The following is a 21,923-nucleotide window of genomic DNA, read 5'->3' on the forward strand; positions in this document are numbered from 1 at the left end:
CTAGGGGGTACACGTATACACATATAGCTTAGTCCTGGGACTATGCAAATTTGATTTAAAAATATTTAATCAAATCATGTCTTTGTCCTAGAATCAGGTTTGTCCAACAACATTTCGTCCATATTGTCATTACATCAAAAATTATGTATTTAATTGTACAGGTAATTACACAAATATTCTTAAGTTAATTTTTAAAACGAAGGTTTTGAGAAAGAAATTGGTCCAATTCTTATAATACATCGATGAAGTTATTGGCTGAAAGTACAGTCGATAGACATCATTGGACCAATTACTAATGTTACTGTATAATTTAGCTGTCCAACCACATGATCAGAATGAAAGAGTGCAGCCCGCCCACGTTTATCAGCCAGTAGTCTTGTCGATACAACTGTCATTTACAGTGGACGTGGGGAAGGTAGGGAAGAACCAAAGAATAGTAAATAGTAAATATGTTTAGCTAACTGTACAAATTATGTTTTTAAACAACATATATTGAACGTTTTCGACAAACATGCACAAAGAAGACTTGTTTTAGTGTTCTTCAGGTAAGTTATTGCAGTAGAATTCGCCTTTTCGAGATGCAAGATAACTGCGAGATAGCTGCTAAATGAGCTCGAACAGCATACGAGCTAGAATTAAAGGAAGTGTATCCTCTGTTTTCCAGAAGCGGATATCTTGGCGATATTTTTCCTGAAAGTGATACGAAGCAGCAGAATGTCAGCTCCCACCAACTCGCTTCAACAACAGTCCACAGTCAGACGTAGCAATGCAGGGTCCCCCAGTTTATCCAACAGCTGTCGTTTGCACCCCATCCGTGCTACTGTGCCCTACCAGCTCCTACGCGGGGGCCAGAGCAGCCCGACACGCTCTCCGTCTCACTCTGTTGGAGGCAACAATGGACCGACAAATAGCCGCGGGTCATCTCCCCCAAGTGCGACACTGAATCTTGGAGTAAATTGCACTGGTGCCACGAGACAGAGACTGTCTCCTGAAAATAGGGTCTCGCACTCACCTGACCGGGGTCCAAACTCACCCGTTTGTAGAGGTAAAATATTGTTATATTAACCATCTACCACATGCTACAATATCGATGTATTCAGGACAAATGCACCCTTTAGCTTGCTCTTGGTGATGGTCAAGAGATTGTAGGCCTTTTGTATTCCTGTAATACAGTGTTTGCTATGCATTTTATAGATGAATTAATTTGTACAATATTGATGGATTAATGAGACTCACTGGGCCCTATTCAGTCACCCTGACAAGGAATAGGTCCCAAGGTTTATAAGGTAAGTCAAAAACATAATTTGTCTTGTGCTGATTAGGATTCATGTAATATATAATTTGTATAAAACCTCACCAGCATATTAGTTTTGATTGAATATATGGCCCCAGAGTTACACAAAAGGGGAAGTAGGCCCATATGTAGGCCTACTACTACAGTACGTCACTAATAAGGAAGCTTATAGTGTCCTCTCCTCTTACACTCCTGCTGCTTATGGACTATTGACAGAAAAGGGGAGGAGATCATTGGCAGCAAAACATGCTTATGGGTTGTAAAGGGGACGTAGAACCTGAGAATCGTTGTTGAACAAACAGTCAGGTTACAGGTATATGACCTACTCCCTTTCACCTGTACTGTATTGTACACATCGAGAACATATTGTGAGCCCTATGTTATGGAGAATGGAAGTGAGTGGTGTGACATTTCATGGCTCTATTGCTTCAACCTGAGCCATTGTTACTTTCAGGTGATAAGGAGATGGAGGGTGGACTGAAGGGGGAGATGGGAGACTAGACCACTCTAAATCCTGTTTCTGAGACAGGGTCTCCTGCCAAATATTGATGTTGCCTCTGGTATTGAGACTGATTATATTTATCTTCCCCAACACAATATTTTCTGGAACACTTTAGTTGTATTTCTCAGCAAACCCTCTATGCAGTAAAACGCAAGACACACAAAGCATCCAGTTAATGTCTGCTTGCCTTTGTGAAGCAGAAATCTCTGAATACCGTTAGCTTTTTCTGTCACAGCTTGGAGACTGCGTCGAACCTGTTCTGTGACTCCAAATTTGCATCCAGGACTATGTTGTACTCACTATGCAACAAGGTATTTTTACTACAATGACCTCCGGCACTTTACGAGGGCAGGTCATGAATCACCATGGTTCAACCAGTGACAGCCATGACACTCCAGCTGTCTTGACGCTCTCCTACATCAGTGGAGTATAATGGCGTCCGCCTTACCTTTCCCCAAGATGGCAGCCTCCTTGTCTCTGAGCTGCATTGCGGTTATTGTGGGGTTGGTAACTCTATGTTCGGGAAAATGGCATGACATGCCTTGCATTCCCTGGTCCTCAGAATGAGATGACCTTCAACCCTGAGCAGTGTCCAGTCACATAGTTCGTGATGGAGACTTGATCCGCTGTTTGATGGCAGTGACCTCCCAGTCGAAACAAGGCTAGTTTGTTTCATGTGATGTCATCTGCTAGCTAGGGGTAGGAGGTGCATTGCATTGCATTGCGACAAGTGGAATTGGGATAGCACTGGGAAGTGTACAGGGATGGAAATTGACATTTGTAAATGTATTGTTCATCTTTCATTGTCAAATGGAAATATGGAGGTATTTTTATTTGACCGTTTCCTCAGAATTGTATGCTATTTGCAGTGAACACACTGAAGGGAATTTGTGGTGAATTTGTGGTTTTGTCTTTCGAGGCATCTGACAAATTAAGGTTAAACATTAAAGTGGACAATACATTGTGTCCTTGTCAGCCATGCAGCTTTGTGATTGGAACATTGGAGAAGTTAACTAGTGGGCATCTTCCTTTCAGTCAGTCAGCATGTTCATTGGCATCACTCATCTCATCTGAGCTAGGTGGTGGTGAAAGGGTCGCCAGGACAACGGGCCAGGGTGAAGGCCATGGAGAAGGGTGACATTCCACCGCATGACCTTTAGGTTCACACTATGACATCATCCCCACACTAGGCCATCCCAATGGCCACAACAAAGAAACTCCCCCTCCCTGTCAAAGTGCCAGCTGTGCTGAAATGGCCTTCCTCATTGTCACACGTCCCCAAACTGCAGAGTAAGAGTAAATTGGAAAACAAGCATGTTGTTAAATTTAGAACCCAGCCTAAAATCTATCAACTTTGGTAGAAAGTTCACTATTTTTGAAAAGGTTGATTTGAAAATTGTGAAAGGGACCTTATGCATACTAAAAGCCAGAAAATTATCTGACTTTATTTTGTTCTTGAGAGCCTAAATTTAGCAAAGTGGAGAGACGGTGGAAAATCACTCGGGCTAAATTTGCATGCTGTGTTTGGAGAACTTTGGCTGTAACAATATTGATGGAAATCCACTCCCTTTTCCTCAGATAGTTTACCCTAGGTCATTGGGTTTACTTACTTAGCCAATGTCTTTTGGTTGATATGCTCAGACTTGGCTGATCATCTAGACCCTAGAGCCTAGGTGGTGTGTAGTGGTATCGAAAAGGAACACTGTGCACCTAGACAAGGAACAGATTGAATGAAGAATGTGTACCCTGGTCACCTGCTTCACCCTTCATAAGCTCTTTGAAATGGAAAGCAAGGAGCTCCCATTGACTTTCAACAATCACAAAGCATAATACTGCCTACTAGCCTATGCTTTCACCCATTTCCCCCTCCATGTCTCCCTGCTTTAGAAAAACAGTGCATTTCTGTGTTTGGGTTTTTACTGTGAGTTACTGCAGGAGGAATGTTGAGTGAATGCAGGCCGTATTGATGTTAATTGTGGTGTGGTTGTTTATGAGTTCTTATGTGGGTGGTGTGTGTTTAACTACTTTGGCTTCGAGAAGGCAGCTCCCATAACATCAGACCTAGCTTCAACACAACCAGATTAGTTAGGCCTAGTATATATCACTGTAAAGCACTGATACTCAATAAGGTTAGCAATAGAACTGTTTATGGAAAACAACAAGACATTGTTCAGTATGACAGTGTGGGTGTGTCCTGTCCTGACCCTTGCTCTCCCCTCGCTCCTGTAGGAGAGAGGTCCAAACTGCAGGCGCGTAGCTCCAGTGCTATCCGGCGGACATCTTCCCTGGACGCCATTATGGGGCCGTACCTCACAGGCCAGTGGCCTCGTGACTCCCACGGACCCTACCCTTCCTGCATGAAAGACAAAGCCACACAGGTAACTTTAGGTCAAAGGACCCATAAAAGCTAATGGTGCACATCATAATAATTTATTTAAATGCATATGTTTTCTAAATCAAGTTTCTCTTTAGGAAAACACGTACTGGGTTTATTTTGACCACAATTTTCCTGGGTAGCATTCCACACATCAGCACTCACTATTCTGGTCAACGTGATTGACCGTTCAATGCAGTTTGAGAATGGGCAGATTTTTGTGGTTATGAACCCATATTGAATATGTATGATGATGGCAGGGCCATTGACCATGGCCGAGCTGTCCGTCCTAATAGAATCCTTTCATGTGGCTGAATGAGCGCCGCCCAGCCTCATTTACATGGCTTCATCCCTTTAACCCTTCATTCACCTTGGGGCTCTTTGTTTAGTCTTCGGAAGTGGTGAGTGGGCCTCCAGGTTCAAGTTGCTACGTACAGTGAGGGAAAAGGGTATTTGATCCCCTGCTGATTTTGTACGTTTGCCCACTGACAAAGACATGATCAGTCTTTAATTTTAATGGTAGGTTTATTTGAACAGTGAGAGACAGAATAACAACAAAAAAATCCTGAAAAACGCATGTCAAAAATGTTATAAATTGATTTGCATTTTAATGAGGGAAATAAGTATTTGACCCCTCTGCAAAACATGACTTAGTACTTGGTGGCAAAACCCTTGTTGGCAATCATAGAGGTCAGACGTTTCTCGTAGTTGGCCACCAGGTTTGCACACATCTCAGGAGGGATTTTGTCCCACTCCTCTTTGCAGATCTTCTCCAAGTCATTAAGGTTTTGAGGCTGACGTTTGGCAACTCGAACCTTCAGCTCCCTCCACAGATTTTCTATGGGATTAAGGTCTGGAGACTGGCTAGGCCACTCCAGGACCTTAATGTGCTTCTCGTTGAGCCACTCCTTTGTTGCCTTGGCCGTGTGATTTGGGTCATTTTCATGCTGGAATACCCATCCACGACCCATTTTCAATGCCCTGGCTGAGGGAAGGAGGTTCTCACCCAAGATTTGACGGTACATGGCCTGTCCATCGTCCCTTTGATGCGGTGAAGTTGTCCTGTCCCCTTAGCAGAAAAACACCCCCAAAGCATAATGTTTCCACCTCCATGTTTGACGGTGGGGATGGTGTTCTTGGGGTCATAGGCAGCATTCCTCCTCCTCCAAACACGGCGAGTTGAGTTGATGCCAAAGAGCTCGATTTTGTTCTCATCTCACCACAACACTTTCACCCAGTTCTCCTCTGAATCATTCAGATGTTCATTGGCAAACTTCAGACAGGCCTGTATATGTGCTTTCTTGAGCAGGGGGACATTGTGGGCGCTGCAGGATTTCAGTCCTTCACGGCGTAGTGTGTTACCAATTGTTTTCTTGGTGACTATGGTCCCAGCTGTCTTGAGATCATTGACAAGATCCTCCTGTGTAGTTCTGGGCTGATTCCTCACCGTTCTCATGATGATTACAACTCCACGTGGTGAGATCTTGCATGGAGCCCCAGGCCGAGGGAGATTGACAGTAATTTTGTGTTTCTTCCATTTGCGAATAATCGCACCAAATGTATTCACCTTCTCACCAAGCTGCTTGCTGATGGTCTTGTAGCCCATTCCAGCCTTGTGTAGGTCTACAATCTTGTCCCTGACATCCTTGGAGAGCTCTTTGGTCTTGGCCATGGTGGAGAGTTTGGAATCTGATTGATTGATTGCTTCTGTGGACAGGTGTATTTTATACAGGTAACAAACTGAGATTAGGAGCACTCCCTTTAAGAGTGTGCTCCTAATCTCAGCTCGTTACCTGTATAAAAGACACCTGGGAGCCAGAAATCTTTCTGATTGAGAGGGGGTCAAATACTTATTTCCCTCATTAAAATGCAAATCAATTTATAACATTTTTGACATGCGTTTGTCTGGATTTTTTTGTTGTTATTCTGTCTCTCACTGTTCAAATAAACCTAACATTAAAATTATAGACTGATCATTTCTTTGTCAGTGGGCAAACGTACAAAATCAGCAGGGGATCAAATACTTTTTTCCCTCACTGTATAGAATCAACGTTCCCCTAATGATGGTGTGGACTGCTTCACTTAAACCACTTGGATTAGGAAAAGCACAAGCTCCCCAAGTACAGTCACAGACTAGCTTCTTCCTGTTAACAAAATATCCCATTATCCCAAATCGCCTGTAACACTGTAACATCAAAAAAACCTGGGACAAAAAGTCCCAGCTCTTTGTTGTAGCATACAATCTAGAGACGGAGGTGAAGTTGTTTGCACCTGTCCCTCAGGCGATGGTTGGGGCGAGGAGAGGAATCCCACTGCTTACCACCTGGCCCTCGTGGCTGGCCCGTCTGCCTTTGTGTGGGAGTGAGGAGCGGAGGGCCATACATATGCTAATCACTGTTCCGGGATAGATCTATCTGCCCTAGGCCCTGTGGTTACAGAACACAGAGAATGTCTGTATGAAGATTAAACACACACACACACACACACACACACACAGGCACACAGACAGACAGAGTGCAATGATTGCATGTGTGCGCACACACACACCAGACTAAAGACTGTCTTAATCTTTGTTTTTAGAATTGTTACACAGGCAGGATGTGGACTGTATATTATCGATGACAATCAACTCAGCATGTTTTACTTATGAGTTGTCTAAAGTAAGCAGTTATGCATTACTGCTCATTCCATGTTCTTCAAGCAGCTTGAATCCATAATAAGCGTTTTGTCAAAGATATTTATCTATTCACTAAAATGTTCCTCATGTTTTAGAGACGTGCATACTGTAAGATACAGTGCATTCGGAAAGTATTCAGACTTCATGACCTTTTCCACATTTTGTTATGTTACAGCCCTGTTCTAAAATGGATTCAATAGTTTTTTTCCTTCATCAATACCCCATAATGACAAACCAAAAACAGGTTTTTAGACATTTTTGCAAATAAAAAACTGAAACATCACATTTTACATAAGTATTCAAACCCTTTACTCAGTACTTTGTTGAAGCACCTTTGGCAGCGATTAAATCCTCGAGTCTTCTTGGGTATAACGCTACAAGCTTGGCACACCTGTATTTGGGGAGTTTCTCACATTCTTCTCTGCAGATCCTCGCAAGCTCTGTCAGGTTGGATGGGGAGCGTCGCTGCACAGTTATTTTCAGGTCTCTCCAGAGATGTTCGATCGGGTTCAAGTCCGGGCTCTGGCTGGGCCACTCAAGGACATTCAGAGACTTGTCCCGAAGCCACTCTTGCATTGTCTTGGCTGTTTGCTTAGGGTCGTTGTCCTGTTTGGAATGTGAACCTTTGCCCAAGTCTGAGGTCCTGAGCGCTCTTGCTCCGTTCATCTTTCCCTCGATCCTGACTAGTCTCCCAGTCCCTGCCACTGAAAAACATCCCCACAGCATGATGCTGCCACCACCATGCTTCACCGTAGGGATGGTGCTAGGTTTCCTCCAGATGTGACGCTTGGCATTCAGGTCAAAGAGTTCAATCTTGGTTTCATCAGACCAGACAATCTTGTTTCTCATGGTCTGAGAGTCCTTTAGGTGCCTTTTGGCAAACTTCAAGCGGGCTGTCATGTACCTTTTACTGAGGAGTGGCTTCTGTCTGGCCACTCTACCATAAAGCCTGATTGGTGGAGTGCTGCAGAGATGGTTGTCCTTATGGAAGGTTCTCCCATCTCCACAGAGGAACTTTGGAGCTCTGTCAAAGTGACCATCGGGTTCTTGGTCACCTCCCTGACCAAGGCCCTTCTCCCCCGATTTCTCAGTTTGGCCGGGCGGCCAGCTCTTTGTGGTTCCAGACTTCTTCCATTTTAAGAATAATGGAAGCCACTGTGTTCTTGGGGACCTTTAATGCTGCAGACATTTTTTGGTACCCTTCCCCAGATCTGTGCCTCGACACAATCCTGTCTCGGAGCTCTACGGACAATTCCTTCGACCTCATGACATGGTTTTTGCTCTGACATGCACTGTCAACTGTGGGACCTTATATAGACAGGTGTGTGCCTTTCCAAATCATGTCCAATCAATTGAATTTACCACAGGTGGACTCCAATGACGTTGTAGAAACATCTCAAGGATGATCAATGGAAACAGGATGCACCTGAGCTCAATTTTGAGTCTCATAGCAAAGGGTCTGAATACTTATGTAAATAAGGTATTTCTGTTTTAATTTTTTAGAAATTTGCTAAAATGTCTAAATTGGCATTATGGGGTATTGTGTGTAGATTGATGAGGAAAACATTTATTTAATCCATTTTAGAATAAGGCTGTAACGTAACAAAATGTGGAAAAACGGAAGAGGTCTGAATACTTTCAGAATGCGCTGTAGATGAGAAGACCAAGAAGCTCACAGAACCAGAACGTAATGCCCTCATCAACTCAAATCAGACCAAATGATAGCAGCGGCATTCTATACTCTTGCCTCAGCATGTAAACTAAACAAACCAACTTGAATTCCATTGTAAATCCATTGACGTTCAGTATCCCTGCTGGGGAATCAAACAGGATTTTAAGTGGGGTGAGAATCATTTAACATGAGCTGTAGGCTGTGAAAGTAAAGTACGCTAACTTTATTTCACCAGAGCATTATCTGGCATAACACCTGGCACACAAACCCACAAGGCAGGCTGGAAGTGCAAAAACTAACTTGATACAAGTGTCTTGAAGTAAACAAAGCTGGGAGCTCTATGAACAGACACTTCATTTGTTGTTAAAAATAAACATTTAAATTGTTATTAAAATGATGATAAGTAGCCTATGGCAATGCTATGTTCTTGTACCATTTTATCTATTTGCTGAAGGGTAGGCTTTAGTAGTACTGGAGAACTAGGCTAGTTAATAATTAGTAAAGTTAATAATATCCATATTACTTAACATCTCAATATAACTTTTTGCAAAGTTAGCACTTAGCAGTGGAAACTTTCCTTTCACTATTCATTCAGCCCTCAATGTTTGGCTCTAGCATCAAACACCACAGCAATACCATAGCCATGTACAAAATGTTACTCTAAACGGTAGCACATCTGTCATCCAGCATAGTGGCCTCTTTATTGGGGCACAAACACCCGTTTAAACCGTTTGTCCTTTCTGAAGAGCAATGTGCCAGTAGCCAGCCCTAACGCTTCACTGGTGTTCTTCATATTGCATATCATAGAGTGGGTCTTTTGTGTAACGTTGTGCGTTATAGAGGATGTTTTGTTTTTCGACAAGGGTCAAACGTAAGGCAGTACGAGGACATTGACATTTAAGATGCTTCACTCTACTGTATTGACCACGACGCCTTGGAGGACCAATGTCACTGTTGATATGCATAATCAAAGGGAAGTGCATCATGGTTGCAAACATGCTTTTGAAACATCCTGTCTCTTTTTTGCATGTATTTTACATAAGTTAACCGTTTCCTTATTTATGTAAAGGTTGCATTCTTGTAGACACTAGAGCACTTTTCTCTATCTGCTGTAGTGGAGAAAGAGCAGACATTTCCCACAGAATTACCAGCTAGTAGTTAGTATGTAGTATGTCAATCACCAACCACAAATTAGCCTTTGGCAATCTGTCCTAATGTGGATTGTCGTTACAACTGTAAGGATACAACTTTAAGTAGTAGCTATCACACATGTTATTACTGTTTTTTGCTTCTGGTGAGCTGCATCCATCTTTATCCCGCAAAGACCATTTTTGACTAATTTGATTGTTTCCAGATGTGTGCATCTCTGGCGAAGGCACAGGGTTCATGATTGCTTTCACCCACCTCTCTCTCATCTGTTCATCTCAATGAATTCCAGAGTCTTGTCTCAGTCTTCCTGAATTCCATACAAATGAAGGGGATGATGTGGGTGTATTTGTTTATCCACTGCTTAGAGTGTGTGTGTGTGTGTGTGTGTGTGTGTGTGTGTGTGTGTGTGTGTGTGTGTGTTTCAGACTCCTGGTCTGTGGATAGAGGATGCTGGAGGGGAGCAGGGAAGCCCACACCAGCGGTCAGCCTCCTGGGGTAGCGCAGACCATCTGAAAGAGGTAGGTGCCACACTCAAACTTCCTAGCATATATAGGCTAGCCTACACACTCTCTGCATGACCTGTGTCTCTAGCCAAAACAACTGTAAGGAGCGCTATCCTATTATTTGTAATCCAATACTGTAACCAATGTCAACACCATAACTCTCTGAGGAGTTTAACGTTAGACCAGAATAGCTGGTCTGTCACAAAACATCCAGCAAGAGTTGTATTGTTGACATTATTGGAGCTGCACTGTATGTGCACAGTCAAATATACCTCCAACAAGTTTTTGTCAGAGCTTTGAGGTTCAGCCATTACTTGAAATGTGTTTTATTTGTCAGGATATGAGGTTCAGTTAAATATTATGCTCCTGAAGGTCGGTTTCCATGCGCGTTGCCTGGCTGAATTAGTGGCTAGCTGGAGACCACATTGAGCTATTAGTTCTCTAGCTCTTCCAGACCACAGTCTTTATTTAACCTTCCTTTCCCTCTGTAGCCTAGTCCGTCGCATCTCATTGTGGCTGGTTGTTTTGAGAGGGGGAGCAGGCACTGAACTTGTCTGCAGGGTGTAACAGCCATATCATTTCCCCCTCAGCTTGGCCCTGTTGATACTCTAGTGACAAGGATGAACCTTATCTAACTCCATAAAGGCCTACTCCTCCTGCAAACAACACATATATAAGCTTGTTACAGTCTGCTGGCTTTTGCTCAAGAGCAACACAGCAAAACAATGGTATTGAGGCTTTTGAAATGGGCTGACTTACATAAGATAGGCCTGTTAGATGACCAATAAACACTAAATGGATGGAATGTTCTCTCACTATGTTGAGATGTTTCTTTTTGTTCTTGACATGATTATGATGATATGATACTGTACTGTATGTACATGTAGTAACATACAGTATAGCAACATGTACATGTTTCTAAAGATACTAATGATCTAAGTTTAACTTAGTCGCCCATTGTAGTGTATAAAAGTAGCAATAGGTACATTTGGATTTGGCATGTAGTCTTACATATTGTCAATGAAATGTATTATTTTAGCTGACACTTATATCCTGAGAGACCCAGTCATATATAGCCAAAGGCCAAATCCTCCCACCCAACAGTGAGTGGTACTATACAGTAGAGATGGGGGGGAGGGGGAATCAATACAGTAAGCAGGGGTGTTCAAATCTTACCCTACGAGGTCCGGATGTTCTGTTCTACCTGATAATTAATTGCACCCACCTGGTGTGCCAGGTCTAAATCAGTCCCTGATTAGAGGGGAACAAAAAAAAACGCAGTGTAACTGGCTTCGAGGTCCAGAGTTGAGTTTCAAAGCAGTAGAGTATCGCAATATTGTTTTGGTCGATTATATATCGATACTGTTGACTCCAAGTATTGATTTGTAAAAGATAAAATACAAGATAACGTTAGCTAGCGCTAGTCAGGTGTACCTTCGCCAGAACTCTGGTATTTATCATCCTATAGCTAGTTCTCCAACTCATTTTGTCATGGCTTTTTCTTATCCGTCTGCTGCAGACATATAGTGAGCAATATGTTTGGAACATCAAATCGCAATAAAATCGCAGTATCCAATCGCAATACATACAGAATCGTGATACATATAGAATCGCAATACATATCGTATCGCTCACCTAAGTATTGTGATCATATTGTGAGGTCCAGCCCTTTAATACAATGAGCTTTACACTGCTTTGTTCTTTCTCATCTTCAGAAACCTCATATGGATCGCCTTGTCATTATTGACTCCTATCATGTACTCTCTCAATGCAAGTCAATCCAGATGAACCACACTGTACTGTACTATAATAACCTCTATGGATGACATGGTACTGTTCTATAATAACCTCTATGGATGACATGGTACTGTTCTATAATAACCTCTATGGATGACATGGTACTGTACTATAATAACCTCTGTGGATGACATGGTACTGTTCTATAATAACCTCTGTGGATGACATGGTACTGTTCTATAATAACCTCTGTGGATGACATGGTACTGTTCTATAATAACCTCTATGGATGACATGGTACTGTTCTATAATAACCTCTGTGGATGACATGGTACTGTTCTATAATAACCTCTGTGGATGACATGGTACTGTTCTATAATAACCTCTATGGATGACATGGTACTGTTCTATAATAACCTCTGGATGACATGGTACTGTTCTATAATAACCTCTGGATGACATGGTACTGTTCTATAATAACCTCTGGATGACATGGTACTGTTCTATAATAACCTCTATGGATGACATGGTACTGTTCTATAATAACCTCTATGGATGACATGGTACTGTTCTATAATAACCTCTATGGATGACATGGTACTGTTCTATAATAACCTCTATGGATGACATGGTACTGTTCTATAATAACCTCTATGGATGACATGGTACTGTTCTATAATAACCTCTATGGATGACATGGTACTGTTCTATAATAACCTCTATGGATGACATGGTACTGTTCTATAATAACCTCTATGGATGACATGGTACTGTTCTATAATAACCTCTGTGGATGACATGGTACTGTTCTATAATAACCTCTGTGGATGACATGGTACTGTTCTATAATAACCTCTGTGGATGACATGGTACTGTTCTATAATAACCTCTGTGGATGACATGGTACTGTTCTATAATAACCTCTATGGATGACATGGTACTGTTTACATTTACATTTTAGTCATTTAGCAGACGCTCTTATCCAGAGCGACTTACAGGAGCAATTAGGGTTAAGTGCCTTGCTCAAGGGCACAATTGTTACATTTTACATTTACATTTTAGTCATTTAGCAGACGCTCTTATCCAGAGCGACTTACAGGAGCAATTAGGGTTAAGTGCCTTGCTTAAGGGCACATCGACAGATTTTTCACCTAGTCGGCTCGGGGATTAGAACCAGCGACCTTTCGGTTACTGGCACAACGCTCTTACCCACTAAGCTACCTGCCGCCCTATTGTTCTATAATAACCTCTGTGGATGACATGGTACTGTTCTATAATAACCTCTATGGATGACATGGTACTGTTCTATAATAACCTCTATGGATGACATGGTACTGTTCTATAATAACCTCTGTGGATGACATGGTACTGTTCTATAATAACCTCTATGGATGACATGGTACTGTACTATAATAACCTCTATGGATGACATGGTACTGTTCTATAATAACCTCTGGATGACATGGTACTGTACTATAATAACCTCTATGGATGACATGGTACTGTTCTAGAATAACCTCTGGATGACATGGTACTGTTCTATAATAACCTCTGGATGACATGGTACTGTTCTATAATAACCTCTGGATGACATGGTACTGTTCTATAATAACCTATATGGATGACATGGTACTGTTCTATAATAACCTCTATGGATGACATGGTACTGTTCTATAATAACCTCTATGGATGACATGGTACTGTTCTATAATAACCTCTATGGATGACATGCAGGGAAGGGCATCCTATAAAGTAGACATACTCTTTCTGTGTACTGTATTGCCAGGATTATAAAATCAGCATTAAAAGACCTCGCCTTAGTCTGCATTATATAACTGATTATGTTATGATTATATAACCAGTACAGAAACAAAATAACCCTTTGACTTCACTTATGTTTGATCATAGCTACATCCATAAAAGCCCTCTCTTTACAACATTTTTCAAGTTCATTCTGAATCTGTGGACAAATCACTCCGAATGCTGGAGAAATGCTATTCTGAGGAAAACAAAAAAAAGCAATGCAACTCCGAGGAAGCTTAGTGGCACTCCGCTGCGCATCGTAGCACACCTTCCACATCGTGCATAATTTTCCATCGAATGCATTGCCCCTCATTGATTATCCCTTACCTATTGCTTTGTACCTTTGCTAAAGGCATATTCTATTGAATTATATCTCAAATATAGCCTGGTGTTCCAGTCTGTTTGTGCTTTAGCCAACTCCTCTCTGCCATGTATGGCATGAAACAATAGAAGTGTTGGTTACACAGCACATACAGTATGGGGCCACCAGGCTACCTTGAATGTCCATTGAGAACCATTCATTTTTCTCTGAGATAAACCCCCTGTCTTTCTCCAGCAGATTGCTAAACTCAGGCTGCAGCTCCAGCGCAGTAAACAGGTCAGCCGCCAGAGCAAAGACAGGGATCAGCAGCCGGGTCTACACACCAGCACCCCATGCCAACCCCAGGTGAGTTATACCCTACTGCTGCCTCCCTGTCTGCCACCCAGATCACAGGGCATGGTAGCATTGTACTAGTATGGTGTCTGCCCCAATGCTATATTCACAGTGGGAGTGTCACCGTACCATGTACAACCTTAAATAAATACAGTACTTATTATGGATAATACTTGATTGTAAATTTATAGACTAGGGTTTTGGTAGCCTGGGTGCCAGGCTGTTTCTGCTTCAGGCAACTTGTCTTTCCAAAACAACAATGTGGCTTTGCTGTAGTGCAGAATTGTTCAGGCAATTGTTCAGGCATGTTTCCTGTCATATTAATGTATATGACAGGAAACATGCCTGAACTAAATCAAATATAACACTCCATAAAACATATATTGATGTGTGTGTGTGTGTGTATATATATATATATATATATATATATATATATATATATATATATATATATATATATATACTACCGTTCAAAAGTTTGTTGTCACTTACAAATGTCCTTGTTTTTGAAAGAAAAGTAATTTGTTTTGTCCATTCAAATAACATCAAATTGATCAGAAATACAGTGTAGACATTGTTAATGTTGTAAATGGCTGTTGTAGCTGGAAACTGCAGATTTTTTTATGGAATATCTACATAGGCTTACAGAGGCCCATTATCAGCAACCATCAGTCCTGTGTTTCAATGGCACGTTGTGTTTGCTAATCCAAGTTGATCATTAGAAAACCCTTTTGCAATTATGTTAGCACAGCTGAAAACTTGTGCTGATTAAAAAAGCAAAAATATCTGGAGCATCAGCAATTGTGGGTTCGATTACAGGATCAAAATGGCCAGAAACAAATAATATTCTTCTGAAACTCGTCAGTTTATTCTTGTTGAAATGAAGGCTATTCCATGCGAGAAATTGGCAAGACACGGAAGATCTCGTACAACGCTGTGTACTACTCCCTTCACAGAACGTCGCAAACTGGCTCTAACCAGAATAGAAAGAGGAGTGGGAGGCCCCAGTGCACAACTGAGCAAGAGGACAAATTAAATTAGTGTCTAGTTTGAGAAACAGACTCCTCACAGGTCCTCAACTGGCAGCTTCATTAAATAATACCCGCAAAACACCAGTCTCAACGTCAACAGTGAAGAGGCGACTCCGGGATGCTGACCTTCTAGGCAGAGTTGCAAAGAAAAAGCCATATCTCAGACTGGCCAATAAAAATAAAAGATTAAGATGGGCAGACTGAGATATGGCTTTTTCTTTGCAACTCTGCCTAGAAGGTCAGCATCCCGGTTAATTGGCCTCTGTATGTCTATGTAGATATTCCATTAACAATCAGCCGTTTCCAGCTACAATAGCCATTTACAACATTAACAATGTCTACACTGTATTTCTGATCAATTTGATGTTATTTTAATGGACAAAAAAAATGCTTTTCTTTTGAAAACAAGGACATTTCTAAGTGACCCCAAACTTTTGAACTGTGGTTTACATGTCAATATATGTTTATAAGTCAATAGATGTTTTATGGAGTGTTATATTTGATTTAGGTCACTTGTCCCTATTTTGACATTCTGACAAGACAGAGAGGGAGAGGAGGAGGAGACGTGTCTGGGCATGCCAAGTTCCCAGTCGTCTCTGTGTTTGTGGTGAATTCATTAACGGATACTGAGCAACTGTAAACAAAGCACTGGGAAAAAGAACATAAACTAAATTAGCCATGGTATGTCTTTCACTTGTGATAGATCACAATCTGTATTATCCTATATTATCGTTGACCTCACTTTAATATCATTTAACTTCATATTTAATCTCACATAAATCACAATCTATAGCAATATCATACACTGAAATACTGGGGAGAGCATACAATTGACTAGATGTCTGTTTTAAAATTATCATAGAAAAGCTACAAAACATTTCCAACACCTAACAAAATGTAATTTAACCATTGGTTTGCCATATTTTCCAGAATAAGGTGGTTTCCACAGCCCTGTTGAATATCCCAGTGCCAAAGTCCCTCATATCGAGAGTGCCTAGCAGCGTGGAGGGCATCAACCACGAGCTGGAGAATGTGTTCATCAGAGAGGATTGGAAGCAGGGAATACAGGTGGGGGGACACACACACACACTATATTCTCACTCACACTGATTTAAATTGCTGAGAGTTGAGTAGAGCTGTAAATTGTGTGTGAAGTAGGGAAGTAAACCTTGACAGGTTAACAAAATTGCTCTCCCTGAAGCATGTGCATGCATGTGGGCACTCGTGCACACATATTTATGACCTGCAGCACAGCAAGCCTTCCTCATCTCAGAATCAGCTGTACCTTGCAGCACAAGCAGAAGGGCTCTGAACGTTTTCATACAGTACCAGGCATTATCATCTGCACTGGTATTCGCTTTTCTGCTTGTCATTCTAATACCTCCACACAAACTGGAGTTTACATGCAGTGTGATAATACTGAAATTAACTGAATGCATTGAATTTACTGCTGTATGATGATCAATAATAATTGTAAATGATATAGTGTCCTGCTGTGGTTCTTGCACTCCTTCATCCTTCCCTCCATCTCCACCTCTGACCTCTCAGGCTTTGGACGTGTTGGACGGCCACCGCGCCCCCTTTCAGCCTCATCGCTACGGCAATGGCGGTGACACACGCGACACGGATACCCAGGCCCCCTCTAGTGGCGGTTCCAGCCCCTGGCCCTGCCCCTTCACCCCTGACCCCCTCCACTCCCCAGAAGGCAGCCCCTGCTCTGCAGAAGAGCTTGACAAAGGTATTCCATTCAGATGCATTTTTTGGCTTGCATGATCTATTGCTGTTGTTCAGTGCACACATTCAACAGTCTCCACCCATTGCATATCTCAGGAGCAGAGTTTGTGAGCGTAGTTGAGCAGTTGGAAATCCTGCTCATCGCTCCATGTCCTTTCCTACCACTCCGTTAAAAACCGCTCTACGCTCACAGGAAAAAAAACTCACTCCAAATTCGCTCCATTAATTAAAATCACAATTTAACCAACACCGATCTATTTTTGTGAATACCTGGACCTACCAATTGTTTTTTAAGTATTGATACCAAACCATATGGATTTGAATGAAAAGTATTTGAATAAACATGAGAAGGTAAATGTAAGAAGCGAACATCATTTCAAATAGGCTACATGTCATATTAAACAGCATATAAACACTCTAAATAGGTCAGGAGCCAGACAGGGAGCCTAAGAAGGAACGAAAATGGATTATTTAGGCTATATTATTTATATTATTTCAATTATTTCAAGGCTATAGTCTACATAGAAGTACATTGTGAAGCATTTGTGAGTGTAACACAATAGGCTGGTAGGGACATAAAGGGCTCAGCAGTTAAACAACAGTTTGTTGTATTAAATCATTATAGTCTATAAATTGCGCATATAGGCTGTGACTTACTTTTTAATTAAATACAAATTAAATGAAAAATGAGTTGTTAGTGCCTTTTGAATTCATTTTTAGAAACACGAGTTTGGCCAGCCTGTGGCTTCAGGCTCATGCAATGGTGCCTGGAGAGCCGCCAGCAGCGGAGAATATCCTCTCCATAAACACCCTTTTGGCCAATCTTGCCAGGCTGGGCAGAGATGCAGAGTTTTTTTGTATTTTTCTATAGGTAGGCCTAAAGGTTTTTAGGCAAAATAACCCAATCAAAACAAGTAGACTATAAATGTATGCTGGGGCAGGCATGCCCTGAGCTCGTGAAGTAAGCGCTACTGGGGGCGAAATTGGAGCGAGTGAGAAGGCCGACACTCCAGCCTTTGGGAATCTCGCTCCACGCTCCAATCAAATTGGGCACGCTCCGCTCATATACTCTGCTCAGGAGTCTAGTGATTAGGATTTGGTTAATGATAAATGTCTCATGCTATATTAATACTGTGCCGTATTGTATGAATCACCTCATTGTCTTCTATAGACAACAGATCGCTAACACATGTTCCTTTTAAAGGGATCCCCACAATGACCTGCTTACATGTTTCATTCTGTTTTCAGACAGCGGATGCAGCTCTCCCCTTCCCAAGTTTGCCACCTCTCCCAAACCCAACAACAGCTACATGTTCAAACGGGAGCCTCCGGAGGGGTGTGAGAGGGTCAAAGTGTTTGAAGAGATGGTGTAAGTCTTCTCTCTCCTTTTCATTACATTTACATTTTAGTCATTTAGCAGACGCTCTCATCCAGAGCGACTTACAGGAGCAATTAGGGTTAAGTGCCTTGCTCAAGGGCACATCGACAGATTTTTCACCTAGTTGGCTCGGGGATTAGAACCAGCGACCTTTCGGTTACTGGCACAACGCTCTTAACCACTAAGCTACCTGCTGCCGTCTTCACTACTTTGAGGGGTATTTCTAATTGTAATGCTTCTCAACTTCATAGTGCTACATGTTTTAGTTTCTTTTTTTAATTGGTCTGATACTGTATGTCCTTATGCCACTGTACAGATGTAGGATCTTCATTTAGTTCTCCTGCAACAGCGTGATCAAATTAAGATCCTACATATGTAGGACTCTCTCACTGTAGGTGTTTCATATACACACTTTGGTATGTGATGATAAAAAGATGAAGACATCTCCCTCTCTTTTCCTCCCCAGGTCTGGTGTCTCCAAAGGCTTCCCTCTTTTTTCATGCCCAGACAAAAACAAGGTGAACTTCATCCCCAGGGGCTCCGCCTTCTGTCCCGTCAAACTCCTCTGCTCCTCCCTCTTCACCACAACCTCTTCCAGCCCTGGTCTCCATGGAAAAGGCAGCACATGGCCCGAGGACGCCATGACACCCACTAGTTCCACCACTCTAGCCTCCACTAACTGGAGCTCGTCTATAGGCACAGACATGGTCAGTAGCTCAGACACAGGCGTAGGCACCGACACAAGCACAGAGAACAGCACAGACAGTCTGAGCCGAGACACAGGCCCTAACACAGACACTAATCAACTGACAAGCACAGCAATGGTCTCAGACGGCCTGTCTACAGATCCCTGCTCCACTACACACATCCTTCTTACCAGCTAGTTCTCAGGGACAGTCCAGCTGCTGAGCATTAGCCTGGTCCCAGATCAGTTTGTGCTGTCTTGCTAACTCCTATGGTCGCAATGACCATAGGAGGTGGCAAAACAGCACAAACAGATCTGGGACCAGGCTAGCTGAGTATGGCTCTTTTAATGCAACATTAGCCAGCAAGGAGGGCCTATTCTTACTAACCTAGCCTTCTCTTCTGCAAGGTGTGGCAGGCAACATCCTCCAGAAAGACTTGTTTTCTTTTCAGAGGGTAGATTCGATTGTTTCATGTATTGTGTTCTGTAGCAATCAGCTTTATCAAAGTCAATTCAAGAAATTGAGAAAAAATTAAATGGGCAAGAGAAGAACATATATTTTATTGAATTTTGAAAATGTTTATCTAACCAGCTTATTTAGCTGTTCTGTGTTGCTAGCTAATATTACAGCATGGATAAGCTTTTAAATGGAAAAAAAATAACATGCCTGTTTATATTGAAAACCCTATTGGGATGTCCTACAGTTACAATACAATGCTCCACTTTTCCCCGAATGTTTCTACTTATTTCAGGTCTCAGTCCAGTTTGTAAACTCATGACAAAAAGCTAAAGAAAGACTATCTGAAAGTGACCCAACAGCCAGCTACAAAGCAGTGTTCCCACATTGCCTTGTTTCAGGTCCCCTGAAGAACCAATGAACTCAGGTCATTTGGAATGTACTACTCATGCATGAACTTCAACGTTGCCTTTTATGGTTAATTCATGACATTACTCCTAAGACATTCCATAGTCTTTAAACAAGTGCTGATTCTAATCTTTCAACACGACTTATTAAAGGATTGCCATCGATAGAAATGATAACCTGGTGTACGGGAAATCCGTAAAGATAGTTTCAAGTGCTTAAGACATTCCAGAGGTTATTATATTGTAGCTCCAATATATCAACAGTATTAGCAGATTTAGTATAGTCAAAATAAGGCCTAGATTCAATCGGATTAAGCGTTAACCAGCGGTCAGAGGTGTTACTGCGTTGGAGCTGTTAAATCGGTGAACAGCTGCTCCTGTGATCATTGTCACGAAGCCACACCCGTCCCACTCGCGATAGAAATTCAGAAAGAGAAAGTGTAGGCTATATAGAAATAATGACGCTCAAATTGAAAATCATTCAACAAAATAATGAGAACTTCTATCGAGGTATAGATTACATCTCACGTTACAGTGTTCAAACTTGTAAACAAGGCTGCATGGGATTTCTCTTAATGCGTCTCCATGCAGCCAATGGCAATGTCCGCTTTAGGTATAATGCCGGGAGCCGCTTGTGGATTTGACAGCTCTAATGCGGTTGTTGGCTAGTGCAGATCTGATAGAATCTACCCCTAAAAACAATATTTTAAGCAACAACAAAAAAAGAAATTAGGAAAAAAAGCAAAGCAGAAAGTTAAATTGTACGAAATAGATAAGCAATCAACAAACACTTATAATTCTGTCAATGTCTCACTTAACATTGAGGCTAATGATATTTTCAAAGCACTTAATTCCAGGCGGGATAATCACTATTTAATAGTAATATTACACAGTACTATATAAAATGTAAAGCAAATCAGATAATGTTAAGTGTGCAATTACAGATCTGTTAAAAAAATACAAACTAGTGTTGATTTGACGTTCAGTATGGAGTAAAATATTTCATGAAACTGTACAAGGGCTGGATTCAATCCGTGTTGCGGAAGTACCGCGAGAACATTGCCTTTAAATTGTGCTATAACGTGGATCTCCCTCGATACTTCTGCGATACGAATTGAATCCAGTGCCTAAGTGTATTATGTATCTTCAATACATTACGTTAAAACCCCTTGGCAATAATATTTACAAATAATAAAAGAAATGCTTTTTCAAATAAAAATAGCCAAAACCATTTGCAAAACGAACAAACATATGCAACACAATCCACTCAAACCTAGATGTATATTTTGTCGGTAAAGATGACCGCTGCTCCGTGACTAGTTTGAATCATACTAACACATTATTTTCAAAGTTCAGCAAGGCTTGCCATGTTCGGCACTAATATATCATGCCTGTGTATTCCATGTTTTATATGTAGACCTTGTGTGTTTTTACAATAAAGTAAGCAATAAAATCACACTTGCTGTTTGTCTAAATTATTTTTTTAAGGCACTAGCTTCACATTATTTTAATGTTATTATTAGAACCCCTTTAGCTTATGAAGCCCAGGCTTCCAACGAGACAGGATTTTGTTAGGCTGGCCACACGGGACTAGGGGCTCGATTCAATCCGTATCGCCAAGTTCAGCGCTATAGCACAAATTTAATTTAAAAGGCAACGTTCCTGCATTCACGGTAAACGCTGCATATGTTGTCTGAATCTGACATTTTATTTCAAGCGTGCTGTGGCGCTGAACTTGAGAAGGTTTGAATCGTGCCCTAGAACTCCTTAAACCTGGCTTATTAGTTTAGTTTCATGGTTCAGAGGAAGCCTACAGTGACAGCATATGATTCAGGAATTCATAGTGAGATAGTAGAAATGCTGTC

At 41.6% G+C, this 21,923-nt stretch overlaps 1 protein-coding gene across 2 annotated transcripts; it reads left to right on the forward strand.

The window, feature by feature from the left end:
• Nucleotides 1-372: 372 nt before the first annotated feature.
• Nucleotides 373-21,514, forward strand: LOC311117792 (glucocorticoid-induced transcript 1 protein-like). 2 transcript variants are annotated; one of them, XM_084157565.1, is made up of 9 exons: nucleotides 373-545; nucleotides 665-1,045; nucleotides 4,026-4,174; nucleotides 10,094-10,186; nucleotides 14,271-14,378; nucleotides 16,328-16,465; nucleotides 16,946-17,135; nucleotides 18,380-18,500; nucleotides 18,976-21,514. In XM_084157565.1, exons 2-9 carry the CDS (start codon nucleotides 715-717, stop codon nucleotides 19,391-19,393), a joined length of 1,548 nt encoding a protein of 515 aa, XP_084013691.1. In that variant the 5' UTR covers nucleotides 373-545; nucleotides 665-714; the 3' UTR covers nucleotides 19,394-21,514. The 2 variants fall into 2 exon arrangements, with proteins under 2 accessions (XP_084013691.1, XP_084013690.1); XM_084157564.1 differs by having other exon boundaries at nucleotides 463-545; nucleotides 14,268-14,378.
• Nucleotides 21,515-21,923: the final 409 nt, after the last annotated feature.

The sequence above is a fragment of the Coregonus lavaretus genome (genome assembly GCF_964263955.1).
Source record: "Coregonus lavaretus genome assembly, chromosome: 3".
Taxonomy (NCBI): domain Eukaryota; kingdom Metazoa; phylum Chordata; class Actinopteri; order Salmoniformes; family Salmonidae; genus Coregonus; species Coregonus lavaretus.